This window comes from Macrotis lagotis, chromosome 2 (genome assembly GCF_037893015.1).
Source record: "Macrotis lagotis isolate mMagLag1 chromosome 2, bilby.v1.9.chrom.fasta, whole genome shotgun sequence".
In the NCBI taxonomy this organism is placed as follows: domain Eukaryota; kingdom Metazoa; phylum Chordata; class Mammalia; order Peramelemorphia; family Peramelidae; genus Macrotis; species Macrotis lagotis.
The window spans coordinates 160,567,270-160,591,865 of record NC_133659.1 but is presented as its reverse complement, the minus strand read 5'-3'; the positions used below and the strand labels follow the sequence as shown (position 1 = coordinate 160,591,865).

Below are 24,596 nucleotides of genomic sequence, written 5' to 3'. Positions count from 1 at the left end.
ATAGTTTGCCATTTTCTTCTCCAGTTCATTTGACACATGAAGAAACTGAGGCAAACAGTGTTAAGTGACTTACCCAGTTAGTAAGTTTCTGAGACAGGATTTGATTTAGAAGATGAGTCTTCCTGACTTCAGATCTTGTGCTCTATTCATTTGAATTACCTAGTTTCATTTTTTAGGTAGTTATAATTAATAAGGTACTTTCATATCTATTGTTTCTTATGGTCTCACAAAACTACATGAATTAATCAATACTGGTATTATTTTTCCCATTTTATTGATAAGGGAACTGAAGTTCAATGAGGCTGTTTGTAGCTATAATTAGGGTGAAGTAATAGATTTGACCAGGATGTCAATATTTTGAGGAGCATACTTTTTCCCCACTGTATTTCTGCCTATTGTATCTGGGCTTGATCATTCACCCCCTGTAATGACTTCTATATTGGCATAACTGCTCTGCTCTGCTCCTTCATTCAATCCTACTATCCTCCTTTTCTCCCACCTCTTCATATCTTATAGGATAATTGGGGAGAGTGACTAACTGTGTCTGGACCAGAAAGTATCAATTTCTCTTGAGAAGGTACTGTGCCTTCCTGAGGTGTACTGTCTATAACTACTCTTGCTTCATACAAAATTTGGGTGGAAATACCAGAATTACTTAGTGTTAAGTGACTTTTTTCAGCCAGAACTGAAGAGGTGATGGAGCTCAACTTAAAACTAGGTCTCCAAACTCTATGCCAGGGGATTTTTCATTACCTTCCATCACATTGACCAATATACAAAAGTATGTTGTACAAACATGTATGCCCATATATTTCCTCATGGGAGGAAACCACCCATTTTTTTTTTGTCATAAACTCTAAAACTCAATAACTTTCTTGAAGGAATTATATTCTCACTCATCAGTATACACATGTCTATATCCTGGAATATTATGAAATGGGAAACATCACATTTTCTTTGTTAATGAATTTTCTTAGAATGAAAACCACCTTTTGGAAAGGATCTGTGCCAACTAGGGGTTAGGAATAGAACATCTTTGAGTTGGTGGCCTTTGTGAGGTCTATCCCTCAGCTCAGTTCTCAATGTGGGTGAGTGGACTGTCAACATAGTAGGGAAAGGTAAGAATTATTGCTTTCAACATGGGTATATTCAACCAGGGAGAATAGTCACTCCAATTTATAGCTCTGAAATGGAACTGAGTTGAAGTTGTTGTAGATAAAGCTAGTAGATAAGCATAATTCTGCTTCCTTCTCCTCTAGAAGAGTTAAGAGAATCATTGAATATCTAAGATTAAAGAAAACTTAGAGGTGATCGTGTTTGAACCCTTTCTCATTCTAACTTAAAACAACAGATGAAACTATTAGTGTTATTAGAGCTCATATATATAGAAAGGCAGTATGGCAAAGTCAGAAAAAGCTAGATTCAAATGCTATCTCTGATGAGCACTAATTATGTGACCCTGATCAAGCCATTTAACCTGTGTTTAAGACAACTCTTTAGAATTTACTGAAGTCATTAGACAGGTTACAATTTGGAGAGGGGTTCTTAAGCTGATAAAAATAAAAAATCCTTCATGTATTTGCATATAATATATAAATTTGAGACAAGAGAATCTGCTTATTTTATAGATGGGGAAACTGAGTCCCAGGGAGAGGAAGTGACTTGTTTAATATCCATGAAAGAAGGAATAGGTATTCTGCTTTTTCCCATTGCAAAGGAGTGCTGTTTGTCCCTTCCATATGCAGACAAACTCTCAAGGCATTTTTTCATATCATTAATGAAGTAGGAGAAGTTATGACAACAGACTGTTTAACAAAAGTATGGCATCGATATTATCTTTGTCTTTTTATGAACTTGTTCCCCATGTTCTTGTTTTGAATCTTTTTGTCTCCTTTATGTCTGTACCTCTCCATGTATTCATCTCAGGCTGGGATCCTTTAAAGGTTAGTGATCATGTTTATGTAATCTGTTAACTGAGCAGCAGACCTGAGTATCTACAAAAAACCCAGGCATGTGATAGGTAAAACTCAAATGTTTGTGAAAACATATACCTAATTGCTTTTTTTTTATAACGGTGGTGTTGAGGGTCTAAGTAGTTGAATCTTATCAAGGAAAAAGGACAATGGCTTAACTTAGACATAGGATGTGTCTATGCAAAATCAATTGAACCAAATAATGATTCAGCTAATTTAAGGCATATAAAAGTTTATCTATGTTATCTAGTCAAAAATTATTTCCCCTTTCTTAGCATTTCACAATTGTGTTATATTATCTATTTCAATCTTACCTCTTACCTTAGTATGGAAAAACACTGGTTCCCCTGTTGACTGAATGATATTACTCTAGGCTATAGTCCATCATTCATATTCTAGATTCTGTTGAAATCCTGTTTAGAGCTGATTTCTTCACTGCCTGAGTTGATTTCTTGGCCATTTTCTCCTTCTTTGTCTCACCAAAGTGACTGACTACAAGTTCTTGGCTGAGAGTAGCAAAAGAATGAGTTTGAAAGTAAATAACTAGTTTTCGACATGAAGGGTAGGGCAGAGGGAACCAGTCTCAGCCCACAGGGAGAAATGAAAAAAACAAGCAGGGTACTAGCTTACCCAGTCTCCTCCCTCCATCTGGTTTCCCATTCTCTCTGGTCAAAGACCCCACTAAGCCTTGGGGCTGACAATGACAGTTGGGGCCTGAGGTTTTATTATTTTTGATTTGTGGTTGGTGGCACTTTGATTGGTCTCCCATGGCAGAACTTGCCATGGAGATGATGCTCTGGGTATAATTAACAGACAAGTTTATTATGGAAAATAGAGGAAAGTCACCAAACACCAAACAGGCCTAGGGAACAGGAGCCTCTGAAGACAGTACTTTGAATGACAGAAAAATCACAGCTATTAGTCTAGGACTATGTTGTTAAAGTTTAATTTTTTATGATAATGGATAAGTAAAATGGGAAACTGAAGTAGGTAATATGTAACCTTGGGTAACTTAAGAAATTTTTTTTATTTGTCTTAGGCAGTTGTTTTAGTTTTCTGTATCTATTCCATTCTAATCATTCAGCCATTTCCCTAGTTCAGACTCTCATCATCTCTCATCAGAATTATTGCTATAATCTCCTATTAGTTGTCAAATCTCTTCCCACTCCAATCCATCAGATATATATATATATATGTATATATACAGCTGCTAAAGTACATACAGATATTTGACCATACCATTCCTCTTCTCAATGAGTTCTAAAAGTTGCCTATTCCTTGTGAGAAATATTTTAAACTTCCCTGGCTTTTAATGAAGAGTGGGTCACTCAACTGGATTCTCTAGGTTCTGGTCCTTTCTGCAGCTATATTCTTTATTATCTAGGCTAGATCTTTTCTTGAATTTATGGTAAGCTCTCTGTTCTGCTGCCAGAGGTCTCATTCTTTGAAATGATTTCCTGCCTTGAATCTCATATATCTATAACTACTTATCTGGACAGTGTATTTCTGCTTCCCTTCAACTGCTTGAACTGTTAAACTGCTTCTTACTGGAAGTAGTGTCTCCTCCTGGGAAAGTAGATCCACTTATAGATATCATTCTCTATGGGATGAGTGAAGAAAGAAAATTTCTTCTCTTCTCTTCACTCTTATAGAGGAATTGGGATCACATTCCTCAAATTTGTGATCAGTCTCAAAGACTTTAAATTCCTGGAGTGTTCAACTGTCTATAGCACTTGGCAGGTTTAGTTTTAGTTTAGTTTCATGCATGGTCATTTTTTTTTTAATCATCCAATGACCAGTCATCCTTCCAATTCAGTCAGAGAGTTTCTTATGTCTTAAAAGGATGGTAGGACTTAGGCATACCTTTGTACTTTGTTATTATATTAATTGTTTATTTTCCAACTTTTTGTGATTATATGAATTGTCTTTTCTTTCAGTACAGTGATAGTAATTGATGGGCAGATAATGTTTTAAGATTTGCAAAGTGCTTCATTGAAAACAATCTTGTGGAGTAGATAGTAGTGAGACTTAAACAAGGGGGAGTTTGAAAGAGACCTAATTTCTAGTATTTTCCCCTCCACTCACAAACTCAATTTCTTCCTGTTTCCTACTGGATGCCGGGAATGAATAGTATCATCTAAAATGGATGCAAAGTCTATGTCAAAAAAATTAGCTTTCCTTTTTTCTAAAAGATCTTGACTTTGGTTTCTGTTTTCTGAACTGGAGTAGAAATGTTGATATTTTAAAAGTGATAAATATTCAATACATCTTGTTGCTGTAATTTGGAAGGAGAGGCAATAATCAATATATTTGGTGAGATATACAAAAATCCAAAAATTTAATTGCCAAGATTTTAAGAAAAAATTAAGTTATTATTTACCACTTGGGGAGAAATGGACTGATAACAACAAGATTATAGATGATGAGCAAATACTTCCTATATTTCAAAATAATGAATATAACATTGTTGTTGGTCTGTATTCAATAAATATTTGTTAAGCATCTATTAAGGCATAAAACATTGTATTAGACAAAGAAGATAAAAAACAATTCGTACCCTCAAACAATGATTTTTATCCTTTGTTCTTGAAGAAGACCATGACATCAGGGAGGTGATGATATGACAAGAAAGTGAATTGGATTTGTGTGAAGGTGTGCTGTTCTCAGTCACCAATCTCAATTTTTTCTCTGTAGTCTTTTGGGTCCAGTGGCCAAATATGAATTGGGAATCCAGATGACTGGAGATGGTCCTGAATACAAGACAGTCAAGGTTAAATGACTTGCTCAAGATCATATAGTTAGTAAGTATCAAGTGTCTGAGGTTGGATTTGAATTTGGGTCCTCCTGCTTCCAGGGCTAATACTCTATCCATTGAACCACCTGGCTACCCAACCTCAAATAGCTTATATTCTACTGGGGAGATGCAATGTATACAGAGAAGTAAATACCAGTTAATTAATTTGAGGAGGAAGAAGATAATCAGGAAAAATTTTAATAGGAGGATCTTATCTAAGTCTTAAATCATAAAGGTATTTTTTCTTTTTTAAAAAGATTTTATTTATTTTGAGTTTTAAAATTTCCCTCATAATTTTACTTCCCTCCCCCCACAAAGAAAGCAATTTGTCAGTATTTACATTGTTTTCATGGTATACATTGATCCAAATTGAATGTGGTGAGAGTGAAATCATATCCTTAAGGAAGAAACATAAAGTATAAGAGATAGCAAGATCAAACAATAAGATAAGTTTTTTTTCCAAATTAAAGGTAATAGTCCTTGGTCTTTGTTCAAACTCCACAGTTGTTTCTCTGGATACAGATGGTATTCTCCATTGCAGAGAGCCCCAAATTGTCCCTCATTGTTGCACTGATGGAGTAAGTGAGTCCATCAAGGTTGATCATCGCCCCCATGTTGCTGTTAGGGTGTACAGTCTTTTTCTGGTTCTGTTCCTCTCACTCAGCATCAGTTCATGCAAATCCCTCCAGGCTTCCCTGAATTCCCATCCCTCCTGGTTTCTAAGAGAACAATAGTGTTCCATGACATACATATACCACAGTTTGCTAAGCCATACCCCAATTGAAGGACATTTACTTGATTTCCAATTCTTTGCCACCACAAACAGGGATGCTATGAATATTTTTTTGTATAAGTGATGTTTTTACCCTTTTTCATCATCTCTCTTCAGGGTATAGATCCAGTAGTGATATTGCTGGATCAAAGGGTATGCACATTTTTGTTGCCCTTTGGGCATAGTTACAAATTGCTCTCCAGAAAGGTTGGATGAGTTCACAGCTCCACCAACAATGTAATAGTGTCCCACATTTCCCTCAACCCTTCCAACAATGATCATTATCCTTTCTGGTCATATTGGCCAGACTGAGAGGTGTGAGGTGATACCTCAGAAAAGCTTTAATTTGCATTTCTCTAATAAATAATGATTTAGAGCAATTTTTCATATTGGGGAATGGCTTTTTTTTTAAATATGACTCAGTTCTTTGTATATTTTAGAAATGAGTCCTCTGTCAGAAGCATTAGTTGTAAAGATTGTTTCCCAGTCATAAAGGTTTCTTAAGCATTTTATAAATAAAATCTCCTTTGATCCTCACAACAATCCTGGGAGATAGATGCCATTATTATCCTCCTTTTTCCAAAGAGGAAATTGAGATAGATATGGGTTAAATTACTTGTTCAGGGTCACATAGACAGTAAGCATCTGAGGCTAGATCTGAAATCAGGGCTTGCTGAGTTCAACTAACTCTAATGATGACACCTTAATGGTCAAAACAAAAAAACATTATAAAAAGTGAAGATGAATGCTTTCTAGTCAGGGAGACTGTCCCATGTGTATTATGAAGATGAGAGATGCAATGTTGAATTTAGATATTATTTGTAACCCAGCTTGGCTAAACTGAAGTTTTAATAATTTGAGAAGTAATTTGAAAAAGATAGGAAGACAACATGCTAGGTTGAATTCTTTTTCCCTTTTAATCTTATAAATAATAAATGAAGGTTTTTCAATAGATTGGAGAAATAGAACTCTTTTAGGTATAGGCATTTTGTAGCCATGCGGTTTGATTTGACAAAATCAAACAATCAAAGGCTGTTCCACCTTTAAAGTCTAGTTATTACCAGCATAGTGAATAAAAAGGAAGCTGTATTACAACTTTATTAATCAGATTGTGGATGGGAAGGTGCAGTATTAAAAGTCAGAGAAAATAAAATCAAGTAATTAAAAGTGTTTATTTTGTATTTTATTCATTTTTTAGCATACAGGGTGTCCCAGAAAGCTTACTGCAGTTTTAAGCTTTGGTTAAGACCTTTGGGAATGTATTTTCACCAGGTTTTCTTTTGGGGGTGGGGAAAAGAGAAGGAAGGGAATATGTAGGGAGTATAGACCTTATCAAAAGAGACATATACTCTGAGAGTTTGATGGGCAATTCTACTATTCTTTTTTTTAAGCTTTTTTTGCAAGGCAACAGGGTTAAGTGACTTGCCCAAGGTCACACAGCTAGGAAATTATTAAATATCTGAAGTCAGATTTGACTCAGGTTCTTCTGACTCCAGGGCTGGTGCTCTATCCACCGTGCTGTCTAGCTGCCCCTTTGATGGGCAATTTTGGATCGTGTCACACCTTTCTCACTTGTTTCCCTCTTTTATTCCTCTCTGGACTCCACTTCAGACTTCTTTTTGCCGCCATTATGCAGCACCCTTCTCACTTGGAAGATCACCCCATCCCTGAACCCCCCTTCCTCTTATTGGTCAGCTCCTCCTGGAACTTCCATTTTAAAGAGTGCTCAGACCAGTCACATTCACTCTTTTATTTCTCTCTGGCCTCTACATCTTCTCTCCCCAATCCCTTGTTTTACAATTTTTTTCATGCTTTATCTTCCTACTTTAGAATGTAAATCCCTTGAGAGTAAGAGCTCTCTTTCCAGCAATAGTAAATGATTCATAAATATATGTTGACTTGTTGGCATTCTCATAAGACTTTAAAGAGATTCTGTTAGAATGAATGAGAAATAGGTGAGAGACTGGTTGAAAGAGAAGGCTGTACTGTATACAATGATATAAGTCTTTCAGAAGAATAAAACTGTAGTTCCAGATGTGGATATCCAAGTGGCAAGCTGAACTAGTGGATGTGTGTTAGTTTTTTGAGCATAGCAGGGCTGAGTTCATCTTTCCTGACAATCTAAGAAATATATATCTATAGAAGCATTTTGGTTTTAAAACAAATAAAAAAGTCACTAAGTGATTTGCTCCAAGAGGATACAGAAATGAACTCATTAAAAGTCTACTGTTGTATTCATATTTCTGAAAGATCCATCTATGAATTTACCCAGCTAGGTTAGGAAATCCATGTCAAAATATTTCAAGTTTATAAATTTGTTCAGAGGGTGGGGTATAGGGGAAAGAGGATGAACTCATGGCATAATTTATGTCTAAATTCCAAACTAAGAAAAATGACTTATCCAACTTCTCTGTCTTTTTGGTCCACTCTCCAAATTGTTTTGAATATTTCAAATTCTCCCAAATTTAAGAATATTTTCTTCTTGGTCCTTGCTGTTCTGCAATAAATTGAGTGAGACAGTTTCCAGTTCTCCTTGGATCTCAAAGATTGTCCTTTAAAAGATGATTAAAATAGGTGTTGTCTGGTCATCATATGTTTATATGGCAGTGATACTACTCAATAGAAACCTAGGTGATCATAGCCTGACTTTAGAAGGTACTTAAGGGGCAGCTAGGTGGCATGGTGGATAGAGCCCTGGAGTCAGGAGTACCTGAGTTCAAATTTGGCCTCAGACACTTAATAATTACCTAGCTGTGTGATCTTGGGCAAGCCACTTAACCCCATTGCCTCAAATAAAATAAAATTAAGAAAAAAGAAGATAAGTTGGAAGAGTAAGGAAAAAAAGAAAACTTCTTAAAAAGACTACTCTGGTCTAATCTCAGGAAGAAATGAATCCCATACTAAAGGGTCCTACTGCTCTGGCTTCCTTTTCAGATCATGTGGTCCAGCAGATAGAGCACTGGACTTGGAATCAGGAAGACTCATCTTCATGAATTCAAATTTGGCTATGTGACCTTGGACAAGTCACTTAACCCTGATTATCTCAGTTCCTTTTTTCTTTTTTTTCAAGGCAATGGGATTAAATGATTGCCCAAGGTCACATAACTAGGTAATTATTGTCTTAGGCTGAATTTGAACTCAGATCCTCCTGACTCCAGGGCCAGTGCTCTATCCTCTGTGCCACTTAGCTGCTCCTTCAGTTCCTTATTTATAAAATGAGCAAAGAAATGCCAAACCACTTTAGTATACTTGCTAAGAAAACCCCAAATTTAGTTAAAAAGAGTTGGACTTTGGGAAGGCTAGGTGGCATAGTGGATAAAGCACCGGCCTTGGAGTCAGGAGTACCTGGGTTCAAACCGGTTTCAGACACTTAATAATTACCTAGCTGTGTGGCCTTGGGCAAACTACTTAATCGCATTTGCCTTACAAAAACCAAAAAAAAGTTGGACTTTACTGAGGGGACTCAAAAATAATAATCCTGTTCTATTTCTAAAACACACCAGTAAGATAAAATTAAGGGCTAAAGATGGTTACATTTGTTCAGAGTGGCAGTGATTATCAGGTCTTTTGTTAAATTCTGCCTATTTTTCCCCAGGAAACTAGATATTTCTCCTTCTATCTTTAATTTCACTTTTAACAGCTGTAACTCTTTCATCTGCTAAAATTTTGTGATTAAGACGCTTCATTTAGTTCATCCTTCAGTTTCCAAGAATAACAAACTCTATTTGACACTTGGTTGTCTTTTGTCATGTGAAAATCAGATCACCATAACTTGGTCAATACTTCTGCTCTTCAAAATTTCCAGGCATCAATGTTGAGATTTCTTCAATAACTCCTCCTTTTGAGTTAGTTCCTTCAGTTCTTCCTAGCTCAGTTGTTAGGTATAACTATATAACAACTGGTTCTTCTTGAATTTTTCCTCAGCTTTCTCTTTAATGATATTTTGAGGCTGTTTGTATGTTCAAGGAGATTTAATACCTGTGGTATGAAGACTTTCCAAACTGGTTTATATATCTTTGGTGTCCACTAGTCACTCAACTCTTATATGTGGTTCCAAGAAGTTGTGGCATGCACAAGTGTCTGAGGCCAACTTTAAACTAAGAAGATGAGTCTTCCTGACTTCAGGCCTAGTGCTCTATACCCTATGCCACCTGGTTGCTTAGAGAACTTGTCCTTCATTTTTTTTAGGTTTTTGCAAAGCAAATGGGGTTAAGTGGCTTGCCCAAGGCCACACAGCTAGGTAATTATTAAGTGTCTGAGACCAGATTTGAACCCAGGTACTCCTGACTCCAAGGCTGGTGCTTTATCCACTATGCCACCTAGCTGCCCCTCATCCTTCATTTTTGAAGAGGACCAATGACATCATAAAGTGATATCTTGACTCATGTGTGAACTGGACTTAAGTGAGGTAGAAAATCCACATTCCAGTAGGGTAACAAGTGGATCACAAACTGATTGATGAGTTAGGGGGATGTCTACCCAAAACATGTGAAGACTTCCCACGGTAGGAGTGGATGAGAAAAATTCCAAAGGCCATGAAAGTGACTGGAGCATTTGCTGCAGAATGTTTAGAGCAATGTCTGACCACCACTGAGGATGGCAAGGTCATCCATTGCTTCTCTAACCATTGCAAGTATAACTGTCATTTGACTTGCCACTTCACTTCAATGACCTTGGAAGAGAGAGTGAGGATAATGACTCTGTGCAACTCTGCCTCACTTAAATACAATTTACACATGAGTCAAGACATCACCCTATGATGACATTGTTCTTCTTTGAAAATTACATTTAATGATCCCCTGAGCCTCGAGGGTCGAGGTCCATGTTCCCCTGCCAGCCCATTTAGTGGTGAGAGACAGTCAACCTATAGAGAAAAAAATCTGAGGCTACTTCTAAGAATCATATCCTAGAGTACTCAAGCAAAAAGAAAGACAATCCCTTTCCTATGAGTTTACATTCTAATGGGAAGACAACACATAAAAGGAAATTAAGTCGGGAGTGGGGAGAGAAGAAGTGGAGGCCATAGAAAAATGAAAGAATAAACATGACTGGCTTGAGCACTCTTTTTGCAATCAAAAGTCCAACTTAACAATTAGAGAAAACAGGCTCAGGAGTGGGGATGGTGAGAAGGGTGTTTAGTAATGTTGGAAAAGAAGTCTAAAATGGAGCCCAGAGAGGAATAAAAGAGTGAGACAAGTGAGAAAGACATGACATGCTCCTGCTTACCTTACTCCCAGAGTATAATATGTATTCATTGAGAATAATATTAAATGATCTATAGTTCTCTAGGAAACTAGGTGGATAGACTTGGAGTCAGTAAGACTCATCTTCCTGTGTTCAAATCTGACCTCAGATACTTCCTAACTATGTGACCCTGAACAAGTCACTTAATCTTGTTCCTCTTGATTCCTCTTCTATTAAAAAGGAGTTGAAGAAGGAACTGGAAGACCACTTTGCCAAGAAACCTGAATAGGATCATGAAGAGTCAGATTCTACTGAAATGACTGAACAACAATAATTCTCTTTAATGACCATCTTAACATCAGGCTCTATAGTCTTCCTCTGCTTGTGGTTTTGATCAAATTCTTTCAGTGGGCACATCTAGTTGAAAGCCTTGTGGAATTCTACTTATTTGGAACTCTGGAGTATAAGATTCTTAGAAGCAGCCTGAGATTTTGTTTCTCCCATTGCTGAATGTGGCTGGCAAGGTAGCATAGACCACATTCTATGATGCTAAGGAGCACAGAAAGTCCATCCCTTGTCCATAGCTGTGGACTGCTCTCCATCAATTTCTAGTCCCACATCTTGGACAATCATTTTGAACTGAATATTCCATAGACATTTTATATTCAACATGTTTAAAACTGAACTCATTATCTTACCTTCTGAAACCCACTCATCCTTTGAACTTTCTTATTAGTAGTGAAGACACTATTATCTTGCTAGACACCTTATTTCACATCCTTAGTGTCATCTTTACTCTTAACTCATCCCATAAAACCGATCAGTTAACAAATCTTGTTTCCATCTTCACAGCATCTCTTTGCATATTTCTTCTTATCTCCATTTACTTAGCCACCATTCTAGTTTAGGCTTTCACTCCTTTTGTCACTGCATTTTGAAGATATTCTCAAGTTTCTCTTTCCTCCAAACCATATACCACAGAACCACCAAAGTGATTTTCTAAAATGCAGGTCTGACTGTGTCATCCACTACTTAGTGTATCTCAAGCCTTTCTATTACTTCTGGGATCAAATGTAAATGCCTCTATATGACATTTAAAGCCCTTCCCAATTTGACTTTTTCCTACCTTTTCTAGTTTTGTCACACGTCGTTTCTCTCTTAGATTTTTGAGATACTCTGCTTATATACATGTTGTTTTCTCCAGTAGAAAGTAGTCTACCTCGTTATTGTTCAGTGTTTTTTCCAGATGTGTCTGACTTTTTAGGTTTTTCCTTGGCAATGATACTGGAGTGATTTGCCATTCCCTTCTCCAGATCATTTTACAGATGAGGAAACTGAGGCAAAGCAAGTTAAGTGACTTAATGTCTCAGAGCTAATAAATGTCTGAGGCCTGATTTGAACTCAGGAATATGCGTTTTCCTGAATCCAGGTCTGACATTCTATCCACTGAGCAACCTAGTTAACAAGAGCTCTCTATTGTTTGTCTTTCTCCCTAGTACTGGAACAGAATAAATTGGAACAGAATAAACTCTTAATATATGCTTATAGATTTGATGATTGAAATTTTATCTTATTGGTGTGTTTTTGAAGAACAATTGGGCAATAAATCTGACAAACAAGTTAGGTCATCTCTAAGACTTTTGAAAAACCCCACATTTGCAGTGAAAATTTTATTTTATTATGTTAAAGAAATCCCACAATATTGTTATCAGGAAATGATTTGAACAATTGACAAATAATAATCCCAGTTTTCCTCAGAACTCCAAATAGTGACTTTTAAAGCACATTCTTAAAATGGATGGTTGCTATAGTTGCCACCAGATCCTCTCTACCTTTTACTTCACTATGATCATTAGATTTTTTGTTTTTAATTAGCTTTTGCTTGTTAACTTAAGAAATATTTATTTTCCCCTCCCCCAGCAATGAAGGGTAAAAAGTAAAAAATATCTTTTAACAAATATTCATAGTAAGGAAAAACAAGTTCTCACGTTGAGGGTATTTAAAAATATGACTTATTCTGAATATTTAGTCTGTATATTTTTTGCCAACAGGTGGGTAGTATTCTGTGTCATTGGTTACCTGCAAAATATTGTTGATTATTTTACTGATCAGAGCTTTTGCAAAATTATTTGTCTATGATGTTATTATATAAACTTTTCTATTTGTTTTATTCATTTCACCCTACATTAGTTCATATGGATATTCTCAGCTTTCTATTAAATCTTTTCTTTCATCATTTATTACAGCATAATGGTATTCTATTATTTTAACATATGGTACTTTATTCTGTAATTTCCCAATTGGTGTGAATCCCTTCAGATTCTAATTTTTCACCACTACAAAAATAGCTGTTATAAATATTTTGATGTTAAAGTCTTTTCACCTCTTCTTTTTAGTTCTTTGAGTTATAGACAAAGTGGTTGTATCACTAGGGAAAAGGGTATGTACAATTTAGAGACATTTTGGAGCTAGTTTCAAGTGGCTTTTCAGAACTAATTTCATAAGTATACTCAGTTCATTTGAATGTAACTTTTTTGAGTTTGACAGATTAAAATTCACAAAGCGGCTAAATCAAGTAACTGGAGTCTTTTGGAAAATGAAATGAGTGATTTGTTTCATAATTAACACAAAGGTGGATTTCATGAGTCTCATCTCATGAGGAAACAAAAAAAATCACCAGCCACAAGAATTTTCTGATATGAGCAAATGCAAATTTTCTTCATCACAATTATTTTTGTAGTTGAGAGCTGGAACTGAATGTTTTTCTATTACTTGTGGTAATTATTCATTTTGGTCAAGAGAATAGGTGTTAAACTCTTCAGCTTCTCTGATATTTATATAATTTTAATTCTATTTAATTAACTAATTAATTTGATATCGATTGATTTATTAATCAATTGATATCAATTAATTTTTACAAAGAGATGATTACTTTGAAGACAAAGAAAAAACAAAAGTTAAAAATATTTCCCTCCCATCACCTAAAGACACACTTTCCCCTAGAACCTTGATTCTTGGGGAGAATAAGTTCAAATGTAATATAGTTTCTATATACCATTAACCCACCAATTTTATTTCTCAATGCAGCACAACTGATGGACAGATGAGGTTACCTTTCTAACCTTTCTGGGATTGCTGGGATAAGGCAAGCTGGGGTCGGGGAGAGAGAGAGAGAGAGAGACAGACAGACAGAGAGAGAGACAGAGAGAGAGACAGACAGACAGAGAGACAGAGACAGGGGCAGAGACAGAGAGACAGAGACAGTGAGACAATGAGACAGAGAAAGATGTGCACAAACATACACACAGACAGAGACAGAAAGACAGAGAATCAGAGAGATTGAGGCTGTATTCTGATGGAGAGGTAGGAAATGATAAGACCAAAGCACATATTGTTGCCTTGGCAGGAAAAAGAGCCATGTCATTTTTAGAGTCCATAGGAAATAAGAAGAGAGTAGGGAATGATATCAAGAGGTTTTTCAGAGAAGAGAATGAGGAAGAGAGTTCATATTGAATGATCACAGTTTTCTCAATGAAATAAAGGGTGAGGTCTTTAACTGAGAGCAAAAGATAAGCTAAAGGTGTGGTAGTTACGAAGAGAGGAGACAAAATTTAGAAAAAATTTGTGGAGGAGAAAGAGGATCAATTAGGGAAGAAGAAAAATATTTCCTCACTGCAGAGAGGAAGTTGGATTGCATCAATTTATAATCTGCTCCAGAACCATTCTGTACTATATGAAGAGGAGCAGAAGCAAATTATGTGAGCAATCCAGAGACAAATGATATGAAAGGGGGAGCAAGAAATTTAAGAGTACAAGAGAGTGTAGAGTTGAATTGGGTAATTTTAAAGGCAATATTGAAAAAGGGAGGGAAGTAAAGTTTGAGTAAAGGTAATGACCTGAGAAAATAATGAAAGTCGAAAGGATTCTAGTTTTTGATGAAAGTGAATAATGAGTTTACGAGAGGCAAAGCTTAGGGGAACATGAAGTAATGAAAGGTTACATAATCAGATAAAGGAATGGCATAGTGTGCAATTAGGAAAGTGAATCATGTGGGTAATAATGTGTTCTGATCACTAGTCTAAGTCTGGTGTATTTTATCATTCAGAGGTAAAAACAAATCTGTATTAAAACCATGTTCCTGTCTACTTTCAATTGCAGATCTCAAGGTGGTTGAAAACAGTTTAGGAAGATTAAAGACAAACGAAAACTGCCATCAAGAGGACCAAAAGCAATTGTAAGAAGGTTTACTGGGGTCTCTAGAATTCTCCACCAAAGTCCTAAAAATTCCTTTTGCATTCTTCTTGCATAAAAGGTCCACAGCTGGGTTTCAAATCCACCCACTTGGGATGAGGGAATGGGAGCAGAGTTAAGTAAAACTATTTGATGTCTATATCACAACTTCCTTACTTAGAAGAATCTTGGCTAATACTGTGAGTGCATGGAGAATGAGGTATCAACTTTTGCCTCCACAGTACTGTGGGACACCATATGGTAGGATCCATTGTGATCATTAACATTCCAATGTGTGGCTGAGGTTTCTTTTTAGGTATATATTGAGCTTGATATCTTTTGAATTCTCTTCCAAATTTGATATTTTTTTGTTTCCATGACTTATAAAATATCACTGTTTGTTAGCAACAAAGGGGACTAGAAGCCAGGTATGGAGTAACATTATTGGGCTCTTTCTATTAAGCTTTTCTATCCTTCAGTAATTATAGTACCTTGATAAATAACTGTGCCTGGTTACACTTGGTACATCTTGGTTCTATATGATTATTTGACTTAATTTATGATTCAAAAATATCCCTACTTAGGTACATATTACTATTGTATATAATTGGAAAACAAATAAAATGCTAAAAAATGTAAAAAATATTTCTACTGAATGATGATGATGATGATGATGATGATGATGATGATGTTGGTTATTTGTTCTTGAAGAAGACCATGACATCAGGAAAATGATTTCATGACAAGCACATAAATTATATTTGAGTGAAGTGCAGCTATGCTAAAGTCACCAGTCTCTCTTTCTCCTCCAGAGCCATCTGGGTCCAGTATCCAGATATGAGTAAGTTTGACTTAAAGTAGATTTGGATGTGAGGCAATCAGGGTTAAGTGATTTGCCCAGGATCACAAAACTAGTCAGTGTCAAGTGACTGAGGTTAGATTCAAACTGCTGTCCTGACTTCAAGATCAGTGCGCTATTCACTATGCCACCTAACTGCTCTCTCTACTGAATATAATTATATCTCTACTGAATATAATTAAACTAACCTGTATGAATGGAATCTGAGGGGGGGTAAGTTATTGCATTTAAGAAGGAGACAAAGAAGAAAGATGCAACTTCCCATTTGTCTTCCTTAGTTTCTTAGGCATGTTGTCTTTTTTTTTTTTTTCCCCGCTGGAGAAATCATGACGGAGATATTTCAGTTGGAGGCCTTAGGGAATCTGTAGATGAAGATGAAGAATCATTGCTTGAGGTCATGTCTCTAAGAAATTTGGTGAAATCTGATTAAAACATGCAAAATTCTTCACAAAAGGCTTTCATTCAACACATTCTTGCCACAACAATTTGTTTAATATATACTGTTTATAGGACATTGTGTTTTGGTTGTGAGGGAGAAAGATAAAGAATTATACCTTGTCTTTGATCTTAAGGAACTTAATGATCAGGCAGAGGAGATGAGATATCTATTCAAATAACTGTGATATAAAATTGAAGCTGATGAATACACAAGAGAAAGGTAGCTTGGTACAATGGAAAGAAAGTCATTCTCAATACTAGGAAGATCTGGGTTTAAGTCCCACTTCTGACTCAGACTGGATTTAAGACTATGGGCAAACCACTTAACCCCCTAGTACTCTAGGGAGGCATTTGTCTAAGATTATAAATGGAAGAGAAGGTGGAGGACTATATTACTAGAGGGAGTTCCACCCCCACCATTAATTCCCTATATCAATGAAAATCACCCATTTAGTCCCTGTGCATCAGAGGCAAGAGACCAGTATTATCATAATTCTAAAGGTGGGAGAAATTATATTTAGTGGGGAAAAATCAAGGAAGACATTAGAAGGGGTGACATTTGAACTTAAATAAGTTGAGATGAGTGTGGATTCTATGTTGAGGGAACAACAAATTCTAAGAAGGAAGAAAGTACAAATCATGTGTACATACAAATTTGGACTTTGTGAAGGAGAATATTTTGAAATAAGGTTGTTTGGGAGTTTTTGACTACATTAAATTTTCTATTTTCTCACAGGTTCTAATCTTCGAAAATTATCTTCAGTTTATCATATAATCCCCCATATAGATATAGATATATATATCATGTGCATATATGTATGTGTATATAAATGTAAATATACATATATTTATGCACATATACACACATGTTTATATGCATATACAGATATGCTTATATACATGCATTCATACACATATATATTGAATATATACATATATTTATATATAAAATTGAGGAATCCATATTAACTTCATCTAATGGCTTGATTCTGGATCTAGATCAGCTCCCTTTTATTTAAATATGGATCTAGTTCAATTTCTGTCTGGTGAGAAAACTTTAACAAATTACGGGAATTGTGAGAAAACTTTTGTTGCATTATTTGAACCTAATGCTGTATACTGGGAATTTGGACCACCTCAAACAGTAACTTAGAGACCCTTAACTAAGAACCTAGGTTATGCTGACTAAAAACCCATTCAGATTTGAAGAACTAAGCAAGGAGGCTTCTCTCAATTATAAACCTAAAGCAACCAATGTGTCTTGTGTGAAAAATGATTGCTTGTATGTTGTCTCTTCCATTAGACACTGATATCCTTGGAGTCAGGGATAGTCTTATACCATTCTTTGTATCTCTAGTACTTAGTGTACTGACTAGCACATAGTAGGCAGTTAAATTCTTACTGACTAACTATAGTCATCAGCATTACATATAAGAGGTAGGATGAATATTAAGCAATTTAGTTAACTACTCATTTAGCATTCTATAAACATATTTTGATTTTCTTCCAAGTAAAAAAACTGACTTGAAATATTTGCTTTTGCTTGGGTAGTAAGTTGACACAAAATACATCTTAAAGCATAGTTTTTGAATTTAGTGAAGTGAGTTTATTTTTGAAACAACCTTTTTTTAAAAGTTTTTTTCAAGGCAATGGGGTTAAGTGGCTTGCCCAAGACCACACAGTTAGGTAATTATTAAGTGTCTGAGGCCGGATTTGAACTCAGGTCCTCCTGACTCCAGGGCCGGTGCTCTATCCACTGTGCCACCTAGCTGCCCCTTAAACAACCTTTTACTAAAAAGTGGTTCCACAGGATTCTACTTTTTTCTCTCAGAGATTGATATATATATATATATATATATATATATATATATATATATGTATATATATACATACAGAGTTTAGTTACATAGTCAGATGAGTATTCATTGAAAGAATATATGGATATATGGGGGGGGCAGCTAGGTGGCACACTGGATAGAGCATCGGCCCTGGAGTCAGGAGTGCCTGAGTCCAAATCCGGCCTCAGACAATTAATAATTATCTAGCTGTGTGGCCTTGGGCAAGCCACTTAACCCCGTTGCCTTGCAAAAACCTAAAAAAAAAGAATATATGGGCACATTTGGTAATTATTTTGACAATGATGATGCTGATGAAGAAGAAAGGTTGTATGTGGACTTGAATGTCCACATACAAAAATTGGAACTGAGGTGATCTGGCTCTGAACCTAGAGCTCCTTCCATGGCGCCTCTTGAAATTGGCTAGGCTGTGTCATATCTATGGCTAAGAAGAATTTATGACCAAATAAGAGAGAACACATTATAGAATGTAAAAATGAAAAATTTTGATGATATTTGATTACATTATATTATATTAAATGAAGAAGTTTTTATATGAACAAAACCAAATGTAGGCAAGTTTATAAGAACTCACTTCTCAAATAAATAGATATCTGAGTCAAATATGTAATGATACAAAATATACCAGCTGATAAATGATCAAAGCATAACCAGGCAATTTTCAGAAGGAAAAAAATCAAAGATATGAAAATCTATCAAAGTCACAGAAAAAATAGTCTAAATCACCATTGTTTAGAGAAATACAAATTAATACCTCTCTGTGGTACTACTTCAAACCTATCAGATTAGCTAATATGACAGAAAAGGAAAAATGATGTATTGGAGGGGGTGTGGAAAAATTGGGACACATAAAGCAATATTGGTAAAGTTGTGGACTGATCTAATCATTTTAGAGAGCAATTTGGAGTTATTCCCAAAAGACTATAACACTGTGCATACTTTTTGACCTAGCGATACCACTAGTAGGTCTGTATCCCAAAGAGAGAAAAAAAGGAAAAAGAACCTATATGTACAAAAATATTTACAGCGGGTTTTTTTTGTGGTAGTAATGGTCATCAACTGGAAAAAGAGTTAATAAGTATTTGACTGTGATGGAATACTCTTGTGCTAGTGGAAATGGTGAGTAGGATGCTTTCAGAAAAAACCTGGAAATATTTACATGATGTGAAGCAAAATGAGCATGATCAGAACTGTGTAAACAGTAACAACAATACTCTGCAATGATCAGTTTATGAATAATTTAGCTATTCTCAACAATACAATGATCTAAGACAATCCAAAAGACTTATGATAAAAATTGGTGGGGCAGCTAGGTGGTACAGTGGATAGAGCATCGGCCCTGGAGTCAGGAGTACCTGAATTCAAATCCGGCCTCAGACACTTAATAATTACCTAGCTGTGTGGCCTCAGGCAAGCTACTTAACCCCATTGCCTTGCAAAAACTAAAAACTAAAATAAAATAAAAATTGGTATCTACCTTCAGAGGAAAAAAAAACCTGAATGAGTCTGAATGCAACTTGAAGCATACTTTTAAAAACTTTCTTTTTTTGTTTGTTTTTGTCTTTGTTTCATTGTTTATGTCTTTGTTTCTTGTCTGTGTTTCTTTCACAAAATGACTAATATAAAGAATATAATTTATTTGACTGCACACATATGAACTAAATAGTTTGCCTTCTTAAGGAGATGAGAAGGGAAGGCAGGGTGGGGAGGGAGAAAATTTGGAACTCAAAATTTTAAAGAACAAATATTAACATTGTTTTTAATGTAATTTGGGAAACTGCAGAAATTTTCATATAAAAATGCTGACCAGTGATGTTTAAGAAATTGGCCAGAGTGGTGGTAAAGTATTATTTCTTCAGCTCTTCTCTCATATTAATTTAATAAGTATATTCTCTTTTCATTTCTTAGAAATAAATTATAGCTTTCATCTCATATGGAATTCTAAACTAATTATGAAGAAATACTTGAATAATTTTGTATGTGTACATCCAGGTATTTATAAATACTTCCACTAGATAACAGTTCATGTTTATTCATCATTTTAGGAGTTATTGAAAGAAATCTGAGTGCACTATTTTGCCACATATGCTTACTTTCTGTTTCAAAGTTTGACTCTTGTCCTGTGGGACAAGCAACACAAGTACTGAACGTGAAGCACAGAAATATTAAGTTACTTGTCCAGGGTACCACAACAAGAAGATGGCTTAGGAGTCTCCTAACTATTAGCTTAAAGTCCTTTTCAGATCATCTCTTGTGGAAGGAATGCCCTGGAGGTCAATAGGTCATTTGAACTATAATCCTATAAGGAACCTGGACTCAAAGAATCTTAGATTAGAAAAATAGCTTTAGAGATCATCTAGTCCAACTGTAAGAGACTGTTGTGTGTGGGAGTACTTTACAACTTTATCACCTGATGTCCTCTAGTACCAGAGCCTTGTTTTACTGGTTGATTGTAGAGTGCCATGGGAGTGGGAATGGGCATGGGTGTGGGCCAGGGACTGGGGAAGATATTTAAGCATTTGTATTCTGGTAAATAATTGGAGATCTAGGAGAACTTGGAGACCTTTCCATTCCTTGTCTCCATCCCTCCATCCCTTACTCCATCACCTGGGTAAGGATAGGCTAGCCGGCAGGAACCTAACACTTCCTGAGCAGCTAGTCTAACAGGAACTTAACACCTAACCTTTTGGCCTATGCAGTATCTTATTTTTAATATCCCTGACTTATTTAGTCCTTGCTTGGGGCAGGCAGGTGGTGCAATGCATAGAGTGCCAACCTGGAATCAGACTCATTTTGCTGAGTTGAAATGTGATCTTACACACTTACTAGTTTTGTAATCCTGGGCAAGTCACTTAAGTTTCTTTGCTTCACTGTCCTCATATATGAAATGAATTGTAAAAGGAAATGGAAAACTACTCCAGTATCTTTGCCAAGAAAACCCCAAATGGTATCATGAAGAGTAATAAGCAACTGAAAAAATACAAGACTTATTGTCTCAGAAGGTCACCCATTCCATTTTGTAAAGTAAAAATTGGCAGAAAGTTCATCCCAAGTTTCATTTTTAGGATATGAAAACTCAGTAGACTAAGTCTAAGAACTTCCTGGTGGGCACAATCAAAAGATCCAATAGATGGGGGCAGCCAGTTGGCAAAGTGGATAGAGCACTGGTCCTGGAGTCAGGAGGATCTGAATTCAAATCCAGCCTCAGACACTTATTACTTAGCTGTGTGACCTTGGGCAAGTCACTTAACCCCAATGTTTTAAATAAAAAAATAAAGACCTAATACATGACCTTGGAATCTCCTTTCTGAGAGATCTTGAAGAAGAAGGAAGGGCATAGATTCTCATGCAGGACTGTAGACTCCCTTATTTCCTATATAATCTGAGGTTTCACTGGTTGCCCATCTGTTTATATGCCTTTAGGAAATGAGTATCTGCTTAAGACCTTTGTTAGGGCTATTTTGACTTCCTTGTTCCTCAAAGTGTAGACAAGGGGATTGAGCATTGGGGTTATCACAGTGTAGGTCACTGCCACAAGTTGGTCCTTGTCTGAAGAATAGAGGGATGTTGGACGCAGATAGATGAAAGAAGCACAACCATAATGGACGATGACCACAGTGAGGTGGGAGATACATGTGGCAAAGGCCTTTCGTTGCCCTTCAGCTGAGGAGATATTGAGGATGGTGGAGACAATGAAAACATAGGAGATGAATATCAACACAAAAGGGACCAATAATACCAAAATACTGAGAAAGAAGATGACCATCTCTTTCAAATTTGTGTCAGTGCAGCCTAACTTGATGACAGGAGAGATATCACAGAAGAAATGGTTAACCCGGTTTGATGCACAAAAGGGTAGGCTGAACACAAGAATGTTGACAGTCACAGAGATTATGAAACCACAGAAGGCAGAGGCTAATACCAACTGAATGCAAGTTGTTTTGCTGACAATGAGCATGTAATTCAAAGGGTTGCAGATGGCAACATACCGGTCATAACCCATCACAGCGATCAGAAAGCAATTGGTACAAGCCAAGCCTACAAAAAAGTAGAGCTGGGCTGCACAACCAGAGAAAGAAATGGTCTTGTCAGAGGAGAGTAGGTTTGTCAGCATCTTGGGGATGATGACTAAGGTGTAGCAGGTCTCAGAACATGAAAGGATAAAGAGAAAGAAGTACATAGGAGTATGGAGGGTCCGATCCATGCGAATGACAGTCATAATAGTAACATTGGCCATTAAGGTGGTCAGATAGACCAGCAGGAAGATGATGAAGAGCAGAATCTGCAGATCTCCCAGACCTGAGAATCCCACAAGAATGAATTCAGTTATCACACTCTGATTCTGTCGCTTCATGGTCACAGAAAAGAAGCCAGAACAACCTAGAAGTGGATAGAAAACACATGAGTGGGAAAAGTTTTTGTAAAAGGGCTAAACTTAAGGAAGCTAGGTGGCATAGTGGAAAGAGCACTGGTCCTGGAGTCAGGAGGACCTGAGTTCAAATGTGACCTCCGACACTTAATAATCACCTTAGCTGTGTGACCTTGGATAAGTCACTTGACCCCATTACCTTAAATAAATAAAAATTTAAAAAGGCATATACTCCAAATAAATCAGATTCATATCTTTCCCCTCAATCCAAATCCTTTATGTATTTGATTTTTTCTCTATTTTCTGATTTCAATAAAGTTGATCAAGAATAAAAGTGTAAATTGTTTTATCATTCTTATTATTGATAATTACTGGGGTAAACTGTAGCTAGAATGATTTAAAACTATCATTAATCAAAAACAATTTTCTTTTTGTCTCTTTTTGTTTTTTTCTTTCTTCTTCTTCAGTGTAAATATGTGACATTCTTTTGAATATAGGCCTAGGGATGCTAGGTGGTACAGTGGCTAGAGTGCTGGACTTGAATCAGAAAGATTCACCTTACTGAGTTCAAATTTAACCTCAAACACTTAGTAGCTATGTGACTCAGGATAAGTCACTTGACCATGTTTGTCTCAAAGTTTCCTCATCTATAAAATGAACTAGAAAAGGAAATGGCAAACCATTCCAGAGTCTTTGCCAAGGAAACTCCAAATAGGGTCATACAGAATTACACAGGACTGCAACAATTGGATAACAATTTTGAACATAGACCATCTGTCTTTGAACCAGAAAGTAAGCATATGTGGCAAATAGTATCAAGTATAGGTTGCACTCAGATTTTGTATAACTAAAATTGGATAGGTGGGGAGAATGTACCCTATATTTGCATAGATAAAGATTTGTAGGTTCAATTCAATTAAAAAAGTCATATATATATGTATACATATATATGATGGATTGAAGTATAGCCAGTGAAGGAAGAATACAAAGGAGTAGCAGACTTTGCAAGAAGCTCAGAATGAGTTGAGACTGTAATCAAACCAACAACAAAAAATGTCTTTTAAAGCCACAATAGGAACAAGAAAAAGATCAAAGACACAAAGGAAAGAATTGCTAGGGGAGGATGAAATAATGATAATGGACATAAGAAGGAAGGCCAAACTATTTAACTCTTACTTTCCTTTTGCCTTGGAAATAATCTTTGAAAAAAAATAGTAAAAGGAAGTTAAAATACAAAAGATTTGGGGAGATAATTAAAGTGATAAGGCCTTAATGAACTATTTAAAAAGGTATTGAAGAAAAAAAATTCAAGATGTGAATTTGGAGCCCCTAAAAGGGACCTTGATAAAATCATGGTAAATGGGTATGGCACTACAGGGTTAGAGTTGAGCAAAATAAAAAAGGGGTAAGAAGTTTCTTTAAAGTATAGACTTGAAACTTTATTTCATTTAAAAGCAAATAGGAATCATCTTTACAAGACTAATTTATGGACATTTGAAAAGGGAGTGATGATGGGGTCAGCTAGGTGGTGCAGTGCATAGAGCACCAACTCTGGAGTCAGGAGGATCTGAGTTCAAATCCAGCCTCAGATACTTAATTGTCTAGCTGTGTGACCTTGGACAAGTCACTTAACTCCATTGCCTTAAGTAAATAAAATTTGAAGATAAGGAAGTGCTGGCTGCTATAATCCAGTATAGGGTCATCAAGAATAATTCATACCATCCTAAACTAATTTCCTTTTTTTTTTTGCCAAAGTTACTGTATTGGCAGAGCTGGGGAATGACAGACATAGTTAAGCTGAATTTCAGGAAGGTATCTGACAAAGTATTTCATGATATGTATTTCATGACATGATAACATTGTGGACAAGTTTGAAGAGATATGGACTAGATGACAATCCATAATCAGAACTGGATTGGGCTGAAAGAATGGTAATTAATAGATTGAAGTCAACTTCGAGGAGTCACAAGTGAAATGTTCCTGTGGTCTGGCTTTAGCTTTTCTGTTCAGTCTTTATCAGTGACTTGAATGGGGGCAGAAGTAGAATGCTTATCAATTATGTAGATGATAAAAGCTAAAAAAGGCACAATTACTTTCCTAAGAGATCTTGACAGCAACAAT

At 36.0% G+C, this 24,596-nt stretch overlaps 1 protein-coding gene across 1 annotated transcript; it reads right to left on the bottom strand.

The window, feature by feature from the left end:
• Positions 1-21,515: 21,515 nt before the first annotated feature.
• LOC141511252 (olfactory receptor 10T2-like) lies at positions 21,516-22,460 on the bottom strand. Its single transcript, XM_074220489.1, has one exon. It carries the CDS (start codon positions 22,458-22,460, stop codon positions 21,516-21,518), a length of 945 nt encoding a protein of 314 aa, XP_074076590.1.
• Between the last annotated feature and the right edge of the window lie 2,136 nt (positions 22,461-24,596).

What these genes read in the sequence shown, in the direction of transcription:
- LOC141511252 (XM_074220489.1), bottom strand. Translation starts at nt 22,460, where the DNA reads ATGAAGCGACAGAATCAGAGTGTGATAACTGAATTCATTCTTGTGGGA.